At 41.4% G+C, this 22,962-nt stretch overlaps 1 protein-coding gene across 1 annotated transcript in view; it reads left to right on the forward strand.

The window, feature by feature from the left end:
- The window catches only part of LOC135538631 (probable G-protein coupled receptor 149), a 30,386-nt gene extending 10,130 nt beyond the window's left edge, over positions 1-20,256 (forward strand). Inside the window, exon 4 of the mRNA XM_064964503.1 lies at positions 19,461-20,256. Within this exon, the coding sequence (XP_064820575.1) occupies positions 19,461-20,087 (627 nt within the window). The 3' untranslated portion in view covers positions 20,088-20,256. The remainder of the gene's footprint in view (positions 1-19,460) is intronic.
- The last annotated feature ends 2,706 nt before the right edge of the window (positions 20,257-22,962 follow it).

The following is a 22,962-nucleotide window of genomic DNA, read 5'->3' on the forward strand; positions in this document are numbered from 1 at the left end:
GAACATTCGAAGTGACGTCCATGTCGATACATTGTTGTCAGCTTAGCTCGCTACATAACTTCTGAGTGAAGCGGGAGAACCAACACCAATCGGAATACACCACCGCCCACACACCAGTCGTTACTATGACAACCGGCGTGGCCAGGTCAGCAAATGACTGCTGTCTGAACACACACATTCGACTTGGTCACCTGTACCCTATTCCCAAAAAACTGATTTGAGCATTAAGACCTGCAGTGTGAACGAGGCTGACCAATATGTCCCCTGCTATCTAGCCATCATATGATTAAGTGATAACGCCCGAGAACCTGGTGTTTGTTGGATATATTGGTATCGAAGTCGAGGGCCGGCAAACCGTGCCCATATATCCAACAAACACCGGCTTCGAGGGTATTATCACTTTTATACAACGGGTTACCAACCTATTCAAATAATAATTTGTGGAATAGACACCAGCTGGAATACGTGTTTAACCAATCAGAATTCAGGATTAGACCCGTTGTATAATATTGATTATCCTCCAAGACATCTCCCTTTTTTCTGCTTTATTCTCACTTGCAAACAAGTGAACAATCAAGACCAATCATCAATTAACAGCGGCTATAGTGATATTGTGTAGGCCTACAGTAACAGAACTGCCCCATACAACAGATGGACTTTTCATCTCTCTAGGCTACTTGTGAGTTTACACACATTACGTTAGGCAGAAATGACCCATAGCCTCTGTACGGAGCGCACCTGTCGGCGCTGGCAAGCCTGATGGCTTTCTAATTGGTAATTTAAAAAGCTCACAGATGGTACAAGGCACTTAAATGTCCCGTTGTAGCGCGGTTCGTTGTTGGAACATCCAGGAGCTTCACTTGAAAACAAGCCATGTGTGCATCTAGTGTGTGTGTGTGTGTGTGTGAGAGAAGTGAGAGTGAGAGAGAGAGAGAGAGAGATAGTGTGTGTGTGTGTGTGTGTGTGTGTGTGTGTGTGTGTGTGTGTGTGTGTGTGTGTGTGTGTGTGTGTGTGTGTGTGTGTGTGTGTGTGTGTGTGTGTGTGTGTGTGTGTGTGTGTGTGTGTGTGTGTGTGTGTGTGTGTGTGTGTGTGTGTGTGTGTGTGTGTGTGAGAGAGAGAGAGAGAGAGAGAGAGAGAGAGAGAGAGAGAAAGAGATGGACTTGTGTTTGCATTGAAGTGCCAGTCATTGTAGAGAGTCACATTACAGTCACAGTCATGTTATTGGCTGTTCTTTGAACCACAGCAACCCAGATTCATGTCAGTCATCAAAGCGTAGATCGACGGCCAGAATCATTTCAGTGAATTATCCCTGACATTACGCCCCAAAACCCATTAAAATGACAACAGGAGATAGGCCTACAGCTAAATGATAACAGGAGACAGACCTATAGTTAAATGACAACAGGAGATAGACCTATAGTTAAATGACAACAGGAGATAGACCTACAGTTAAATGATAACAGAAAATATACCTACAGTTAAATGATAACAGGAGATAGGCCTACAGCTAAATGATAACAGGAGATAGACCTATAGTTAAATGACAACAGGAGATAGACCTATAGTTAAATGACAACAGAAGATATACCTACAGTTAAATGATAACAGGAGATAGGCCTACAGCTAAATGATAACAGGAGATAGACCTATAGTTAAATGACAACAGGAGATAGACCTATAGTTAAATGACAACAGGAGATAGACCTATAGTTAAATGATAACAGAAGATATACCTACAGTTAAATGATAACAGGAGATAGGCCTACAGCTAAATGATAACAGGAGATAGACCTATAGTTAAATGACAACAGGAGATAGACCTATAGTTAAATGACAACAGGAGATAGACCTATAGTTAAATGATAACAGGAGATAGACCAATAGTTAAATGATAACAGGAGATAGACCTACAGTTAAAAGACAACAGGAGATAGACCTATAGTTAAATGACAACAGGAGATAGACCTATAGTTAAATGATAACAGGAGATAGACCTATAGTTAAATGATAACAGGAGATAGACCTACAGCTAAATGATAACAGGAGATAGACCTATAGTTAAATGACAACAGGAGATAGACCTATAGTTAAATGTCAACAGGAGATAGACCTATAGTTAAATGATAACAGAAGATATACCTACAGTTAAATGATAACAGGAGATAGGCCTACAGCTAAATGATAACAGGAGATAGACCTATAGTTAAATGACAAAAGGAGATAGACCTACAGTTAAATGACAACAGGAGATAGACCTACAGTTAAATGATAACAGGAGATAGACCTACAGTTAGTTAAATGACAACAGGAGATAGACCTATAGTTAAATGTCAACAGGAGATAGACCTATAGTTAAATGATAACAGAAGATATACCTACAGTTAAATGATAACAGGAGATAGGCCTACAGCTAAATGATAACAGGAGATAGACCTATAGTTAAATGATAACAGGAGATAGACCAATAGTTAAAAGACAACAGGAGATAGACCTATAGTTAAATGACAACAGGAGATAGACCTATAGTTAAATGATAACAGGAGATAGGCCTACAGCTAAATGATAACAGGAGATAGACCTATAGTTAAATGACAACAGGAGATAGACCTATAGTGAAATGATAACAGAAGATATACCTACAGTTAAATGATAACAGGAGATAGGCCTACAGCTAAATGATAACAGGAGATAGACCTATAGTTAAATGACAACAGGAGATAGACCTATAGTTAAATGACAACAGGAGATAGACCTATAGTTAAATGACAACAGAAGATATACCTACAGTTAAATGATAACAGGAGATAGGCCTACAGCTAAATGATAACAGGAGATAGACCTATAGTTAAATGACAACAGGAGATAGACCTATAGTTAAATGACAACAGGAGATAGACCTATAGTTAAATGATAACAGAAGATATACCTACAGTTAAATGATAACAGGAGATAGGCCTACAGCTAAATGATAACAGGAGATAGACCTATAGTTAAATGACAACAGGAGATAGACCTATAGTTAAATGATAACAGGAGATAGACCAATAGTTAAATGATAACAGGAGATAGACCTACAGCTAAATGATAACAGGAGATAGACCTATAGTTAAATGACAACAGGAGATAGACCTATAGTTAAATGTCAACAGGAGATAGACCTATAGTTAAATGATAACAGAAGATATACCTACAGTTAAATGATAACAGGAGATAGGCCTACAGCTAAATGATAACAGGAGATAGACCTATAGTTAAATGACAACAGGAGATAGACCTATAGTTAAATGACAACAGAAGATATACCTACAGTTAAATGATAACAGGAGATAGGCCTACAGCTAAATGATAACAGGAGATAGACCTATAGTTAAATGACAACAGGAGATAGACCTATAGTTAAATGACAACAGGAGATAGACCTATAGTTAAATGATAACAGGAGATAGACCAATAGTTAAATGATAACAGGAGATAGACCTACAGTTAAAAGACAACAGGAGATAGACCTATAGTTAAATGACAACAGGAGATAGACCTATAGTTAAATGATAACAGTAGATAGACCTATATTTAAATGATAACAGGAGATAGACCTACAGCTAAATGATAACAGGAGATAGACCTATAGTTAAATGACAACAGGAGATAGACCTATAGTTAAATGTCAACAGGAGGTAGACCTATAGTTAAATGATAACAGAAGATATACCTACAGTTAAATGATAGCAGGAGATAGGCCTACAGTTAAATGATAACAGGAGATAGACCTATAGTTAAATGACAAAAGGAGATAGACCTACAGTTAAATGACAACAGGAGATAGACCTATAGTTAAATGATAACAGGAGATAGACCTACAGTTAGTTAAATGACAACAGGAGATAGACCTATAGTTAAATGTCAACAGGAGATAGACCTATAGTTAAATGATAACAGAAGATATACCTACAGTTAAATGATAACAGGAGATAGGCCTACAGCTAAATGATAACAGGAGATAGACCTATAGTTAAATGATAACAGGAGATAGACCAATAGTTAAAAGACAACAGGAGATAGACCTATAGTTAAATGACAACAGGAGATAGACCTATAGTTAAATGATAACAGGAGATAGACCTACAGTTAAATGACAAAAGGAGATAGACCTAGAGTTAAATGATAACAGGAGATAGGCCTACAGCTAAATGATAACAGGAGATAGACCTATAGTTAAATGACAACAGGAGATAGACCTATAGTTAAATGATAACAGAAGATATACCTACAGTTAAATGATAACAGGAGATAGGCCTACAGCTAAATGATAACAGGAGATAGACCTATAGTTAAATGACAACAGGCGATAGACCTATAGTTAAATGACAACAGGAGATAGACCTATAGTTAAATGACAACAGAAGATATACCTACAGTTAAATGATAACAGGAGATAGGCCTACAGCTAAATGATAACAGGAGATAGACCTATAGTTAAATGACAACAGGAGATAGACCTATAGTTAAATGACAACAGGAGATAGACCTATAGTTAAATGATAACAGAAGATATACCTACAGTTAAATGATAACAGGAGATAGGCCTACAGCTAAATGATAACAGGAGATAGACCTATAGTTAAATGACAACAGGAGATAGACCTATAGTTAAATGACAACAGGAGATAGACCTATAGTTAAATGACAACAGGAGATAGACCTATAGTTAAATGATAACAGGAGATAGACCAATAGTTAAATGATAACAGGAGATAGACCTACAGTTAAAAGACAACAGGAGATAGACCTATAGTTAAATGACAACAGGAGATAGACCTATAGTTAAATGATAACAGGAGATAGACCTATAGTTAAATGATAACAGGAGATAGACCTACAGTTAAATGATAACAGGAGATAGACCTACAGTTAGTTAAATGACAACAGGAGATAGACCTATAGTTAAATGTCAACAGGAGATAGACCTATAGTTAAATGATAACAGGAGATAGGCCTACAGCTAAATGATAACAGGAGATAGACCTATAGTTAAATGACAAAAGGAGATAGACCTACAGTTAAATGACAACAGGAGATAGACCTACAGTTAAATGATAACAGGAGATAGACCTACAGTTAAATGATAACAGGAGATAGGCCTACAGCTAAATGATAACAGGAGATAGACCTATAGTTAAATGATAACAGGAGATAGACCAATAGTTAAAAGACAACAGGAGATAGACCTATAGTTAAATGACAACAGGTGATAGACCTATAGTTAAATGATAACAGGAGATAGACCTACAGTTAAATGATAACAGGAGATAGACCTACAGTTAAATGATAACAGGAGATAGACCTACAGTTAGTTAAATGACAACAGGAGATAGACCTATAGTTAAATGACAACAGGAGATAGACCTATAGTTAAATGATAACAGAAGATAGACCTACAGTTAAATGATAACAGGAGATAGACCTATAGTTAAATGACTTCAGGAGATAGACCTACAGTTAAATGACAACAGGAGATAGACCTACAGTTAAATGACAACAGGAGATAGACCTATAGTTAAATGACAACAGGAGATAGACCTATAGTTAAATGATAACAGGAGATAGACCTATAGTTAAATGATAACAGGAGATAGACCTATAGTTAAATGACAACAGGAGATAGACCTATAGTTAAATGATAACAGGAGATATACCTATAGTTAAATGATAACAGGAGATAGACCTATAGTTAAATGATAACAGGAGATAGACCTACAGCTAAATGACAACAGGAGATAGACCTATAGTTAAATGACAACAGGAGATAGACCTATAGTTAAATGACAACATGAGATAGACCTATAGTTAAATGACAACAGGAGATAGACCTATAGTTAAATGATAACAGGAGATAGACCTATAGTTAAATGACAACAGGAGATAGACCTATAGTTAAATGATAACAGGAGATAGACCTATAGTTAAATGACAACAGGAGATAGACCTATAGTTAAATGACAACAGGAGATAGACCTATAGTTAAATGATAACAGAAGATATACCTACAGTTAAATGATAACAGGAGATAGGCCTACAGCTAAATGATAACAGGAGATAGACCTATAGTTAAATGACAACAGGAGATAGACCTATAGTTAAATGACAACAGGAGATAGACCTATAGTTAAATGACAACAGGAGATAGACCTATAGTTAAATGATAACAGGAGATAGACCAATAGTTAAATGATAACAGGAGATAGACCTACAGTTAAAAGACAACAGGAGATAGACCTATAGTTAAATGACAACAGGAGATAGACCTATAGTTAAATGATAACAGGAGATAGACCTACAGTTAAATGATAACAGGAGATAGACCTACAGTTAGTTAAATGACAACAGGAGATAGACCTATAGTTAAATGTCAACAGGAGATAGACCTATAGTTAAATGATAACAGAAGATATACCTACAGTTAAATGATAACAGGAGATAGGCCTACAGCTAAATGATAACAGGAGATAGACCTATAGTTAAATGACAAAAGGAGATAGACCTACAGTTAAATGACAACAGGAGATAGACCTACAGTTAAATGATAACAGGAGATAGACCTACAGTTAAATGATAACAGGAGATAGGCCTACAGCTAAATGATAACAGGAGATAGACCTATAGTTAAATGACAACAGGAGATAGACCTACAGTTAAATGATAACAGGAGATAGACCTACATTTAAATGACAACAGGAGATAGACCTACAGTTAAATGACAACAGGAGATAGACCTACAGTTAAATGACAACAGGAGATAGACCTATAGTTAAATGACAACAGGAGATAGACCTATAGTTAAATGATAACAGGAGATAGACCTATAGTTAAATGATAACAGGAGATAGACCTATAGTTAAATGACAACAGGAGATAGACCTATAGTTAAATGATAACAGGAGATATACCTATAGTTAAATGATAACAGGAGATAGACCTATAGTTAAATGATAACAGGAGATAGACCTATAGTTAAATGATAACAGGAGATAGACCTACAGTTAAATGATAACAGGAGATAGACCTACAGTTAGTTAAATGACAACAGGAGATAGACCTATAGTTAAATGTCAACAGGAGATAGACCTATAGTTAAATGATAACAGGAGATAGACCTACAGTTAAATGATAACAGGAGATAGACCTACAGTTAGTTAAATGACAACAGGAGATAGACCTATAGTTAAATGTCAACAGGAGATAGACCTATAGTTAAATGATAACAGAAGATATACCTACAGTTAAATGATAACAGGAGATAGGCCTACAGCTAAATGATAACAGGAGATAGGCCTATAGTTAAATGACAACAGGAGATAGACCTATAGTTAAATGATAACAGGAGATAGACCTATAGTTAAATGATAACAGGAGATAGACCTATAGTTAAATGATAACAGGAGATAGACCTATAGTTAAATGATAAGAGGAGATAGACCTAAAGTTAAATGATAACAGGAGATAGACCAATAGTTAAATGATAACAGGAGATAGACCTATAGTTAAATGACAACAGGAGATAGACCTATAGTTAAATGATAACAGGAGATAGACCTATAGTTAAATGATAACAGGAGATAGACCTATAGTTAAATGATAACAGGAGATAGACCTATAGTTAAATGACAACAGGAGATAGACCTACATTTCAATGACAACAGGAGATAGACCTATAGTTAAATGACAACAGGAGATAGACCTATAGTTAAATGACAACAGGAGATAGACCTATAGTTAAATGATAACAGGAGATAGACCTATAGTTAAATGATAACAGGAGATAGACCTACAGTTAATTGATAACAGGAGATAGACCTACAGTTAGTTAAATGACAACAGGAGATAGACCTATAGTTAAATGACAACAGGAGATAGACCTACAGTTAAATGTCAACAGGAAATAGACCTATAGTTAAATGATAACAGGAGATAGACCTATAGTTAAATGATAACAGGAGATAGACCTATAGTTAAATGACAACAGGAGATAGACCTATAGTTAAATGATAACAGAAGATATACCTACAGTTAAATGATAACAGGAGATAGACCTATAGTTATATGACAACAGGAGATAGACCTATAGTTAAGTGACAACAGGAGATAGACCTATAGTTAAATGATAACAGGAGATAGACCTACAGTTAAATGACAACAGGAGATAGACCTATAGTTAAATGACAACAGGAGATAGACCTATAGTTAAATGACAACAGTAGATAGACCTACAGTTAATTCAAACCAAATCAAGTTTTATTTGTCACATACACATGGTTAGCAGATGTTAATGCGAGTGAAGCGAAATGCTTGTGCTGCTAGTTCCGACAATGCAGTAATAACCAACAAGTAATCTAACTAACAATTCCTAAACTACTGTCTTATACACAGTGTAAGGGGATAAAGAATATGTACAAAAGGATATATGAATGAGTGATGGTACAGAGCAGCATAGGCAAGATACAGTAGATGGTATCGAGTACAGTATATACATATGAGATGAGTATGTAAACAAAGTGGCATAGTTAAAGTGACTAGTGATACATGTATTACATAAGGATGCAGTCGATGATATAGAGTACAGTATATACGTATGCATATAAGATGAATAATGTAGGGTAAGTAATATTATGTAAGGTAGCATTGTTTAAAGTGGCTAGTGGTATATTTACATCATTTCCCATCAATTCCCATTATTAAAGTGGCTGGAGTTGAGTCAGTGTCTGTGTGTTGGCAGCAGCCACTCAATGTTAGTGGTGGCTGTTTAACAGTCTGATGGCCTTGAGATAGAAGCTGTTTTTCAGTCTCTCGGTCCCAGCTTTGATGCACCTGTACTGACCTCGCCTTCTTGATGATAGCGGGGTGAACAGGCAGTGGCTCGGGTGGTTGATGTCCTTGATGATCTTTATGGCCTTCCTGTAACATCGGGTGGTGTAGGTGTCCTGGAGGGCAGGTAGTTTGACCCCGGTGATGTGTTGAGCAGACCTCACTACCCTCTGGAGAGCCTTACGGTTGAGGGCGGAGCAGTTGCCGTACCAGGCGGTGATACAGCCCGCCAGGATGCTCTCGATTGTGCATCTGTAGAAGTTTGTGAGTGCTTTTGGTGACAAGCCACATTTCTTCAGCCTCCTGAGGTTGAAGAGGCGCTGCTGCGCCTTCTTCACGATGCTGTCTGTGTGAGTGGACCAATTCAGTTTGTCTGTGATGTGTATGCCGAGGAACTTAAAACTTGCTACCCTCTCCACTACTGTTCCATCGATGTGGATAGGGGGGTGTTCCCTCTGCTGTTTCCTGAAGTCCACAATCATCTCCTTAGTTTTGTTGACGTTGAGTGTGAGGTTATTTTCCTGACACCACACTCCGAGGGCCCTCACCTCCTCCCTGTAGGCCGTCTCGTCGTTGTTGGTAATCAAGCCTACCACTGTTGTGTCGTCCGCAAACTTGATGATTGAGTTGGAGGCGTGCTTGGCCACGCAGTCGTGGGTGAACAGGGAGTACAGGAGAGGGCTCAGAAGGCACCCTTGTGGGGCCCCAGTGTTGAGGATCAGCGGGCAGGAGATGTTGTTGCCTACCCTCACCACCTGGGGGCAGCCCGTCAGGACGTCCAGTACCCAGTTGCACAGGGCGGGGTCGAGACCCAGGGTCTCGAGCTTGATGATGAGCTTGGAGGGTACTATGGTGTTGAATGCCGAGCTGTAGTCGATGAACAGCATTCTCACGTAGGTATTCCTCTTGTCCAGATGGGTTAGGGCAGTGTGCAGTGTGGTTGAGATGGCATCGTCTGTGGACCTATTTGGGCGGTAAGCAAATTGGAGTGGGTCTAGGGTGTCAGGTAGGGTGGAGGTGATATGGTCCTTGACTAGTCTCTCAAAGCACTTCATGATGACGGAAGTGAGTGCTACGGGGCGGTAGTCGTTTAGCTCAGTTACCTTAGCTTTCTTGGGAACAGGAACAATGGTGGCCCTCTTGAAGCATGTGGGAACAGCAGACTGGGATAGGGATTGATTGAATATGTCCGTAAACACACCAGCCAGCTGGTCTGCGCATGCTCTGAGGGCGCGGCTGGGGATGCCGTCTGGGCCTGCAGCCTTGCGAGGGTTAACACGTTTAAATGTTTTACTCACCTTAAATGACAACAGGAGATAGACCTATAGTTAAATGACAACAGGAGATAGACCTATAGTTAAATGATAACAGGAGATAGACCTATAGTTAAATGATAACAGGAGATAGACCTATAGTTAAATGATAACAGGAGATAGACCTATAGTTAAATGATAACAGGAGATAGACCTACAGCTAAATGACAACAGGAGATAGACCTATAGTTAAATGATAACAGGAGATAGACCTATAGTTAAATGACAACAGGAGATAGACCTATAGTTAAATGATAACAGGAGATAGACCTATAGTTAAATGATAACAGGAGATAGACCTACAGCTAAATGATAACAGGAGATAGACCTACAGCTAAATGATAACAGGAGATAGACCTACAGTTAAATGACTCTATGTTGTTTTGCTGTCCTTCCTGTCTTAGTTAACCATTTACCTCAGAATAGTAGGATTGTGCGTTGTATTTGACAGTCGTGGTTTTAGGAATACTCGTGTTATTCAGATATAACCCTGTGATTCTAGTCTAATTTCTCAGGATAGACATTACCTTCTATGAAATCCATGAACTCTGTGAACTTTGAAAAATCAGGTCTGTCTATTTAGATTCGGTTCTGTAGACAGTTTTGTAATCCTGTTTCCAGACCTGATGTGAATAACGACAGTGGAAAAAGGTGTGAAGGAGGTTTGGCTGTGCGTGAATACGGTATGCAGCTGGATGTAGGCAATACAGTCGCTCCACTGCTGAAGGAAAGGGTTTAGAAAACAAAGGAGCGAACGATGAGAAGAGACAGAGCCCTTTTTGCGGCCACTCTGTCCCCTATCTCAAAGACACACCATCACACTCTGTCCCCTATCTCAAAGACACACAATCACACTCTGTCCCCTATCTCAAAGACACACCATCACACTCTGTCCCCTATCTCAAAGACACACCATCACACTCTGTCCCCTATCTCAAAGACACACAATCACACTCAGTCCCCTATCGCAAAGACACACAATCACACTCAGTCCCCTATCTCAAAGACACACAATCACACTCAGTCCCCTATCTCAAAGACACACAATCACACTCTGTCCCCTATCTCAAAGACACACAATCACACTCTGTCCCCTATCTCAAAGACACACAATCACACTCTGTCCCCTATCTCAAAGACACACAATCACACTCTGTCCCCTATCTCAAAGACACACAATCACACTCTGTCCCCTATCTCAAAGACACACAATCACACTCTGTCCCCTATCTCAGACACACAATCACACTCTGTCCCCTATCTCAAAGACACACAATCACACTCTGTCCCCTATCTCAAAGACACACCATCACACTCTGTCCCCTATCTCAAAGACACACAATCACAATCAGTCCCCTATCTCAAAGACACACAATCACACTCTGTCCCCTATCTCAGACACACAATCACACTCTGTCCCCTATCTCAAAGACACACCATCACACTCTGTCCCCTATCTCAAAGACACACAATCACACTCTGTCCCCTATCTCAAAGACACACATTCACACTCTGTCCCCTATCTCAAAGACACACAATCACACTCTGTCCCCTATCTCAAAGACACACAATCACACACAGTCCCCTATCTCAAAGACACACAATTACACTCTGTCCCCTATCTCAAAGACACACAATCACACTCTGTCCCCTATCTCAAAGACACACAATCACACTCTGTCCCCTATCTCAAAGACACACAATCACACTCAGTCCCCTATCTCAAAGACACACAATCACACTCTGTCCCCTATCTCAAAGACACACATTCACACTCAGTCCCCTATCTCAAAGACACACAATCACACTCAGTCCCCTATCTCAAAGACACACAATCACACTCTGTCCCCTATCTCAAAGACACACATTCACACTCAGTCCCCTATCTCAAAGACACACCATCACACTCTGTCCCCTATCTCAAAGACACACATTCACACTCTGTCCCCTATCTCAAAGACACACAATCACACTCTGTCCCCTATCTCAAAGACACACCATCACACTCAGTCCCCTATCTCAAAGACACACAATCACACTCTGTCCCCTATCTCAAAGACACACAATCACACTCTGTCCCCTATCTCAAAGACACACAATCACACTCTGTCCCCTATCTCAAAGACACACCATCACACTCAGTCCCCTATCTCAAAGACACACAATCACACTCTGTCCCCTATCTCAAAGACACACAATCACACTCTGTCCCCTATCTCAAAGACACACCATCACACTCAGTCCCCTATCTCAAAGACACACCATCACACTCAGTCCCCTATCTCAAAGACACACCATCACACTCTGTCCCCTATCTCAAAGACACACATTCACACTCTGTCCCCTATCTCAAAGACACACAATCACACTCTGTCCCCTATCTCAAAGACACACCATCACACTCAGTCCCCTATCTCAAAGACACACCATCACACTCTGTCCCCTATCTCAAAGACACACAATCACACTCTGTCCCCTATCTCAAAGACACACAATCACACTCTGTCCCCTATCTCAAAGACACACAATCACACTCTGTCCCCTATCTCAAAGACACACAATCACACTCTGTCCCCTATCTCAAAGACACACAATCACACTCAGTCCCCTATCTCAAAGACACACAATCACAATCAGTCCCCTATCTCAAAGACACACAATCACACTCAGTCCCCTATCTCAAAGACACACATTCACACTCAAACACTGAGGGTTTGCATGCGTGTGTGTGTGTATTGTACTCTGAGTATTGTTCTGGTAATGGGTTCCAGACTGAATGATGTTGAGCTGACAGGCAGAAGTCAGAGACAAGGTCACATGACTAGGGACCAGGACCTCTGATCTTCTCATCCAATGGGTTTTGAGAAGGAGGTGAGGAAAGTAGATATGAGGAATCAAATAAATTAATTGAGATTCTCACCATGTACAACCCTACTGAGGTTCAGCTGCAGTAAAGTAATGTTGTCATGGACAGCAAGGTCAGGTGACCTGTTATCCTCGGCAATACATATATGCAGCTTCAGTGACGAGGGAACAAAGATCACAGTCCAACTTCTATCGGGCCCAACAGTAGCCAATGTACCCTACGCTTTCTACATTACAACATACTGTACCCTGCACTTTCTACATTACAACATACTGTACCCTACGCTTTCTACATTACAACATACTGTATCCTAGACTTTCTACTTTGTACATTACAACATACTATATCCTACACTTTCTACGTTACAACATACTGTACCCTACACTTTCTACATTACAACATACTGTATCCTACACTTTCTACATTACCACATACTGTATCCTACACTTTCTACATTACAACATACTGTATCCTACACTTTCTACATTACAACATACTGTATCCTACACTTTCTACATTACAACATACTGTATCCTACACTTTCTACATTACAACATACTGTACCCTGCACTTTCTACATTACAACATACTGTATCCTACACTTTCTACTTTAAAACATACTGTATCCTACACTTTCTACTTTGTACATTACAACATACTGTATCCTACACTTTCTACATTACAACATACTGTATCCTACACTTTCTACATTACAACATACTGTATCCTACACTTTCTACATTACAACATACTGTATCCTACACTTTCTACATTACAACATACTGTATCCTACGCTTTCTACATTACAACATACTGTACCCTACACTTTCTACTTTAAAACATATTGTATTGTACACTTTCTACTTTAAAACATACTGTATCCTACACTTTCTACTTTACAACATACTGTATCCTACACTTTCTACATTACAACATACTGTATCCTAGACTTTCTACTTTCTACATTACAACATACTGTATCCTATGCTTTCTACATTACAACATACTGTATCCTACACTTTCTACTTTACAACATACTGTATCCTACTCTTTCTACATTACAACATACTGTATCCTACACTTTCTACATTACAACATACTGTATCCTACACTTTCTACTTTACAACATACTGTATCCTGCACATTCTACTTTCTACGTTACAACATACTGTATCCTACACTTTCTACATTACAACATACTGTACCCTACACATTCTACTTTAAAACATACTGTATCCTACGCTTTCTACATTACAACATACTGTATCCTACACTTTCTACATTACAACATACTGTATCCTACACTTTCTACATTACAACATACTGTACCCTACACTTTCTACTTTAAAACATATTGTATTGTACACTTTCTACTTTAAAACATACTGTACCCTACACTTTCTACATTGCAACATACTGTACCCTACACTTTCTACTTTAAAACATATTGTATTGTACACTTTCTACTTTAAAACATACTGTATCCTACACTTTCTATATTACAACATACTGTATCCTACACTTTCTACATTACAACATACTGTACCCTACACTTTCTACTTTAAAACATATTGTATTGTACACTTTCTACTTTAAAACATACTGTACCCTACACTTTCTACATTGCAACATACTGTACCCTACACTTTCTACTTTAAAACATATTGTATTGTACACTTTCTACTTTAAAACATACTGTATCCTACACTTTCTATATTACAACATACTGTATCCTACACTTTCTACATTACAACATACTGTATCCTACACTTTCTACTTTAAAACATATTGTATTCTACACTTTCTACACTACCACATACTGTACCCTACACTTTCTACATTACAACATACTGTATCCTACACTTTCTACACTACCACATACTGTACACTAGACTTTCTACACTACCACATACTGTACCCTACACTTTCTACTTTACAACATATTGTATTGTACAGTTTACACTGCTCCAGATTGCAGCCATCCAGCCACAGGTGTCAGCTGTTCTGAGCGATTCTGCTTCCGGGTAGTTGGGAACTCTCAGGAGGTCGGGACCAGGCTTTCCACACACCCTCCGACGAACCATCAAACAGGCAAAGTACCAATACAGGACTAAGATTGAATCCTTCTATGCCCGGCTTTGACACTCATCCGATGTGGCAAACTATCAAGAAGTACAAAGGGGAACCCAGCCGCGAGCTACATAGTGACACGAGCCTGCTAGACGAGGCAAAATGTCTTCCAAAGGCTGGTCATGGCTCACATCCACACCATCATCCCAGACACCCTGGATCCACTCTAATTCACATACCGCTCCAACAGATCCACAGATGACGCCATCTCTAGTGCACTCCACACTGCCCTTTCCCACTTGGATAAAAGGGACACCTACGTGAGAATGCTGTTCATTGATTACAGCTCAGTGTTCAACACCATAGTGCCCTCCAGGCTCATCACTAAGCTCAGGCCTCTGGGACTCAACACCTCCCTCTGCAGCTAGATCATGGACTTCCTGACTGGCAGCCTCCAGGTGGTGAAGGTAGGCAACAACACATGTGCCACACTGACCCTCAACATGGGGGACTGTCAGGGGTGCATGCTTAGTCCCTTCATGTACTCCCTGTTCACCCATGACCGCACGACTCCAAAAGGGGCTGTAGTGAAATGGATTGAGAGCTTTGAGTTCCTCTGTGTCTCCATCACTAAGGAACTATTGTGGTCCAAACACACCAACACAGTTGTGAATAGTGCATGCCAACTCCTCTTCCCACTCAGGAGGCTGGAAATGTTTGGGACAGGTGAACAATAGGTAAGTAAAGAAATAAAACAACATTAAAAAGAAACAGTAGCGAGGCTATATACAGTAGAGAGGCTATAAAGTAGTGAGGCTACATACAGACACCAGTTAGTCAGGCTGATTGAGGTATGTACATGTAGATATGGTTAAAGTGACTATGCATATATGATGAACAGAGAGTAGCAGTAGTGTAAAAGATGGGTTGGCGGTTTGCGGGAGCACTAGTTGGTCAGGCCAATTGAGGTAGTATGTACATGGATGTGTAGTTAAAGTGACTATGCATATAAGATAAACAGACAGTAGCAGCAGTGTAAAAGAGGGGTTGGGGGGTGGAACACAATACAAATAGTCCGGGTAGCCATTTGATTACCTGTTCAGGAGTCTTATGGCTTGGGGGTAAAAACTGTTGAGGAGCCTTTTTGTCCTTGACTTGCACTCCGGTTCTGCTTGCCATGCGGTAGTAGAGAGAACAGTCTATGACTGGGGTGGCTGGGGTCTTTGACAATGTTTAGGACCTTCCTCTGACACTGCCTGGTGTAAAGGTCCTGAATGGCAGGCAGCTGAGCCCCAGGGATGTACTGGGCCGTACGCACTACCCTCTGTAGTACCTTGCTGTCAGAGGCCGAGCAGTTGCCGCACCAGGCACCAGTTTATTTTTAAAGAAATTAACATGTTCAAAACTGTTCTACTATTGTCTATCTCTTTGAGTCTCACGACATGTTATAGACTGCGGTGCTCGCTAGCTGTAGCTGATGCTTTCAGTACTAGATTAATTCTGTGATCCTTTGATTGGGTGGACAACATGTCAGTTCATGAGCTCTGATAGGTTGGAAGACGTCCACTGGAAGTTGTCATAATTACCGTGCAAATCAATATTAGGAAGGCGTTATAAACGCATTGCACTCCAGACACACAACATATTCCACACACACACACACACACACACACACACACACACTGGCTGCATTCTACATTCTGCATTCTGTGGATTAGGAAATGCCTTGGAGTGTGTTTTGGCACTTAGTTTACATCCTGTTTATAGTATTATGTGTGCGTGTGCGTGTGTGTGCGTGTGTGTGCATGCGTCCGCGTGCGTGTGTTTTAAGATGTTCTCACATACTGAATGATCATCCGCGAGTATACCCATGTAACATTTCTGGAAACACATTAGGAACAGAAGGTCACGTGCTTCACAGATGAAAACAGAGGTCAGGGTTGTGTTGTTGTTGTGTCCTGTTTTCATCCACTACGCCACTGCTACAAGCCTCTAGCCTCTAGTTTTCCAGACATTAAGGAGGAAGACATTGTTTGGCCTTTCAGTGACTCTACCCACTGTGTTAATAAAGACAGGGTGACACTAGCTTTCACTATCACTCTCTATCTCTGGGCAATGTGAAGGAGATTTTAGAAACACCACAGACTAGTTTAGACCAGAAGTTGGAAACATGTCTTCTTCTTGGGGCCATGGAGAGATGTGTGAATTGTTGTCTCTCTCTCTCTCTCTCTCTCTCTCTCTCTCTCTCTCTCTCTCTCTCTCTCTCTCTCTGTCTCTCTCTCTCTCTCTCTCTCTGTGTCTCTCTCTCTCTCTCTCTGTTCTCTCTCAATTCAATTCAAGGTGCTTCATTGGCATGGGAAACATGTGTTAACATTGCCAAAGCAAGTGAGGTATATAATATACAAAATATACTTCTCTCTATCTCTCTCTCGTTCTCCCTCTCTCTGCCTACCCCCTCCTGCTCTCCCCTACCCATTGCTCCGCTGATGGGCTTGGTGCATTATTTGATTCGACTGGCACAGTGTGTTTTCCTCCCAGCGTGACTGTGAGGCACGGCAGGCATATTGACGTCTCAATGCGTTAGTTTTCTCGAATGTGGGATAGAGAGAAAGAGAGACACTGGGAGACAGAGGGTAAGACAGATAAGACAGGTAAGACAGATAAGAGAGAGAAAGGAAATAGAGGTGGTTGAAGATGGATGACAGGGTGGGTAAGATCCGTATGCCTCAGTCAGAGGAAGACAGATCACCAGATCACCATGTCTTAACTAATTCACTCATCTTAGTCAAGCTCAATACAACCTGTTAGACAACCTGCCACTCCCTTAACCGTTACTCTCTCACTCTCTCTTTCTCTCTCTTCCTCTCTCCCTCTCACTTTCTCTCCCTCTCACTCTCTCTCCCGCTATGCCTCTCTCACTCACTATGCCTCTCTCACTCACTATGCCTCTCTCACTCTCTTTCTCACGCACTCACACTCTCAATTAAAGGGCTTTATTGGCATGGAAAACATATTTTACATTGCCAGAGCAAATGAAATAGATAATAAACAAAAGTGAAATAAACAATATAAACTAAACAGTAAACATTACACTCACAACAGATCCAACAGAATAAAGACATTTCAAATGTCATATTATGTCTATATACAGTGTTGTAATGATGTGCAAATAGTTAAAGTACAAAAGATAAAATAAATAAGCATAAATATGGGTTGTATTTACAATGTTGTTTGTTCTTCACTGGTTGCCCTTTTCTCGTGGCAACAAGTCACACATCTTGCTGCTGTGATGTCACACTGTGGTATTTCACCCAGTAGATATAGGAGTTTATCAAAATTGGGTTTGTTTTTGAAACCTTTGTGGATCTGTGTAATCTGAGGGAAATATGTGTCTCTAATATGGTCATACATTGGGCAGGAGGTTAGGAAGTGCAGCTCAGTTTCCACCTCATGTTGTGGGCAGTGTGCACATAGCCTGTCTTCTCTTGAGAGCCAAGTTGGCCTTTCTCAATAGCAAGGCTCTGCTCACTGATTCTGTACATTTTCAATGCTTTCCTTAATTTTTGGGTCAGTTTCCCTCTCTTTCTCTTAGAATGAAGTCTGTGTTTACATACATGTACATCAACATTAAAGCGACATGACAAAATGCAAAATATTAAATTATTGTCTTGAAATTTAAAAGAGGGACCCTTCGTTAATGAAAGTAATAATGGATTGAGAACATCCATTTACACTTTATGCTGGAAGATCACACTATTACCACGAGCTACGCTAGCACCTAGCTGAGTGATGCAGGGGAGCTTGAAATGAGAGAAAAGGTATTATACCCTGTGCTCTAATCCCACCTGCATACACACACACACACACACACACACACACACACACACACACACACACACACACACACACACACACACACACACACACACACACACACACACACACACACACACACACACACACACACACACTCTCTCTTCCAAGGCCCTTGATCTCAATGTAAACTCAGGGGAAGGGACTCACAGCTTGGTGGGCCCACACATTCATCAGGCTGCCCTGTTACATATCATAGACATATTGTGTAACTGGAGCTCATATCATTGAGAGGTTTCTCAACAAAGATAAAGGCCTTTTAAGAACTACTACCATTTCCAGCTCATAACAGTGAGTGCATGTCAATTGAATTTATTGTTTTTCAGCATCACAAATTATCTGTATTTATTTAGTCTCTTTGATCTGTATATAATTGGAAATGTACGTTGAGATATTTCTGTATATGCCCTAGATAAAATGTATAGTTGTTGCTCTACTAGATTTTGACTTTAGTCTATGTTTGTCTTGTGTCCTTACAGAGATCTGGGGGAGGTCTGGCCCTCCCTCTGTGTGCCTTCCAGGGCACCGTCTCCCTGCATGCCCCCACAGGGAAGACCCTCTCCCTCTCCACCTACGAGGTCAGCAGCGACGGCCTCACCATCTCCCCCCACGCCACCAAGAAGGTGGAGGTCTACCGCTCAAAGTCTGTAGGCCACGAACCCAGTGCAGACGACCCCACCACCAGGGACCCGGACGGGGGAGTGGGGATGGAGGTGGAGGTGGGAGAGGTGGGAATGCGGGACACCAATGTGAAGATCCACCTGGAGGTGTTGGAGATCTGTGACAACGAGGAGGCCACGGACAGCGTGTCCATCATCTCTAACATCAGCCAGTCGTCCACCCACGCCCGCTCCCCGTCGCTGCGCTATTCTCGGAAGGAGAACCGCTTTGTCTCCTGTGACCTGGGGGAGACAGCCTCCTACTCACTGCTCATCCCCAACAGTGGCAACCCCGAGGTGGACAACATCAACATCAACATCCCTGACACGGTGGAGGCCCACCGGCAGAACAGTCGCAGACAGAAACAGGAGACGGGAGGCTACCGCGAGGAGATACAGCTGCTCAACGAAGCCTACAGGAAGCAGGAAGAGGACAGAGAAGACTGATACACACAGGGAGCAGGAAGTGGACAGAGAAGTCTGATACATACACAGGAAGCAGGAAGAGACAGGAAGGGATGAGGTGGAGAGAAGGTGATGCAGGATTAAGGGATGAGGTGGAGAGAAGGTGATGCAGGACTAAGGGATGAGGTGGAGAGAAGGTGATGCAGGACTAAGGGATGAGGTGGAGAGAAGGTGATGCTGCAGGACTAAGGGATGAGGTGGAGAGAAGGTGATGCGGGACTAAGGGATGAGGTGGAGAGAAGGTGATGCAGGATTAAGGGATGAGGTGGAGAGAAGGTGATGCAGGACTAAGGGATGAGGTGAAGAGAAGGTGATGCTGCAGGACTAAGGGATGAGGTGGAGAGAAGGTGATGCAGGACTAAAGGTTAGCAGCACAATGAAAGAGTGAAGACTGAAAGGGAGTGCAGAGAGAAAGGATGGATAGAAGATTACCCATGTTAGGGTCTCCAACATATGGCTGCTAATGGGTATGGCCCTCACCAATAAGTAAACATGGAGACTACCAGCCCCTGTGTCTGAGTCATCCCACTGTGTGTGTGTTACATACATATCAGTGTGTCTGTAATATAATCTGCTGAAAGCCTGGACTGTTCATTCTGCTGCTGTGAGACAAAACTATCATTTTATGTAAAGTAGTCTGAAGAGAGAAATAGAAGGTGCGAGAGAGAGAGGGAGGGAGAGGGAGAGAGAGAGAGAGACAGAGAGGGGGAGAGAGAGAGGGAGAGGGAGGGACGGAGAGAGAGAGAGGTAGAGAGGGAGAGAGTGAGAGAGAGGGAGAGAGAGTGAGAAGAGAGAGGGGAGATAGAGAGGGAGAGAGAGGTAGGTAGAGAGAGAGGGAGAGGGAGAGAGAGAGGGGAGGTAGAGAGAGAGGGAGGGAGGGAGAGAGAGGGAGGTAGAGAGAGAGTGAGAGTGAGAGAGAGAGATAGATGTAGAGAGAGAGGGAGGGAGGGGGAGAGGGAGAGAGGGAGAGAGGAGGTAGAGAGAGGGAGGGAGGTAGAGAGAGAGAGAGAGAGAGGGAGATAGAGAGAGAGAGAGAGGAGAGGGAGAGAGAGGGAGGGAGAGGGAGAGGGAGGGAGGGAGAGAGAGAGAGGTAGAGAGGGAGAGAGAGAGAGAGGGAGAGAGAGAGGGAGAGTGAGAGAGGGAGATAGAGAGAGATAGAGAGAGAGAGGTAGAGAGGGAGAGAGAGGGAGGTAGAGAGAGAGGGAGAGTGAGAGAGAGAGGGAGGGAGAGAGAGAGGGAGGTAGAGAGAGAGTGAGAGTGAGAGGGATGAGAGAGAGAGGTAGAGAGAGAGAGAGAGAGAGTAGAGAGGGAGAGAGAAGGAGGTAGAGAGAGAGGGAGAGAGAGAGAGAGAGAGAGGAGGTAGAGAGAGAGAGAGAGGGAGAGAGAGGTAGAGTGAGAGAGAGTGAGAGAGGTAGAGAGTGAGAGAGAGAGAGGTAGAGGGAGTTAGAGAGTGAGAGAGAGAGGTAGAGAGAGGTAGAGAGAGGTAGAGAGAGAGGGATGTAGAGAGAGAGAGAGGTAGAGGGAGTTAGAGAGTGAGAGAGAGAGGTAGAGAGAGGTAGAGAGAGAGGGAGGAAGAGAGAGAGAGAGGTAGAGAGAGGGAGAGAGAGGTAGAGTGAGAGAGAGTGTGAGAGGTAGAGAGTGAGAGAGAGAGAGAGAGAGAGAGAGCTAGAGGGAGGTAGAGAGAGAGAGAGAGGGGGAGACAGAGGTAGAGAGAGGTAGAGAGAGAGGGAGGTAGAGAGAGAGAGAGAGAGAGAGAGAGAGGGGGAGACAGAGGTAGAGAGAGAGGGAGGTAGAGAGAATATACAACAGTTTTTTTCTGCCTCATGAACATTCCACTAATAATTTCCCTGAACGACAGTGTGAATATTTTACCACTGATGGAGGCACCAAGTGAACGTGCGTTTTTTTCCGAGTCACTTAGAGCTGTTCTCCTCTAGCCTCTCAGTTCACTGCCTCTCCAATCACACGGAGTGACCCAGGCCCTTCCGCTATGCTTCGTACATATGCTTAAAACTAGACGGTAATAGAATATCTATTGGTGATTCACTACAGTTCTAAATATTCACCAGGATGACTATGAACTAAAAGATGGAGTTATATTATAGTTATATTCTGTTTCACTGCTTTGTATGCACACACACGCACACACACACACACACACACACACGCACACACACACACACACGCACACACACACACACACACACACACACACACACGCACACGCACACACGTATGCAAACACACACACACACACCCGCATGTATGCAAACACACACACACACACACACACACACACACACACACACACACACACACACACACACACACACACACACACACACACACACACACACACACACACACACACACACACAACAAGGTACATTACACCCTACCTCCAGGTCACGCAGTAATGGATGTATTCTATTTGATGTTTCATAACGGATGTGTTTTGCTGTGTGTTATCTGTGCTGTGTGTCTTTCAGCAGAGAAAAGCTTTGTCACGTGTGACATAATGTTCTGTCTTCATATGAGTGTGCTCATTACATATTTATACTAGAAAATTGCCTCAAACAACACTGTAAAATGCATTAACATTCAGTCTGCTTCAAGGCAACAACAACAACAGCAAGTTAGATAAAAGAGGCTTACAGAATCATATGGATTATGAATCATATGACTTATGAATCATATGACTTTTGAATCATATGACTTATGAATCATATGGATTATGAATCATATGGATTATGAATCATATGATTTATGAATCATATGGATTATGAATCATATGATTTATGAATCATATGGATTTTGAATCATATGGATTTTGAATAATATGGATTATGAATCATAT

Source organism: Oncorhynchus masou, unplaced genomic scaffold, assembly GCF_036934945.1.
Source record: "Oncorhynchus masou masou isolate Uvic2021 unplaced genomic scaffold, UVic_Omas_1.1 unplaced_scaffold_993, whole genome shotgun sequence".
Lineage (NCBI taxonomy): Eukaryota > Metazoa > Chordata > Actinopteri > Salmoniformes > Salmonidae > Oncorhynchus > Oncorhynchus masou.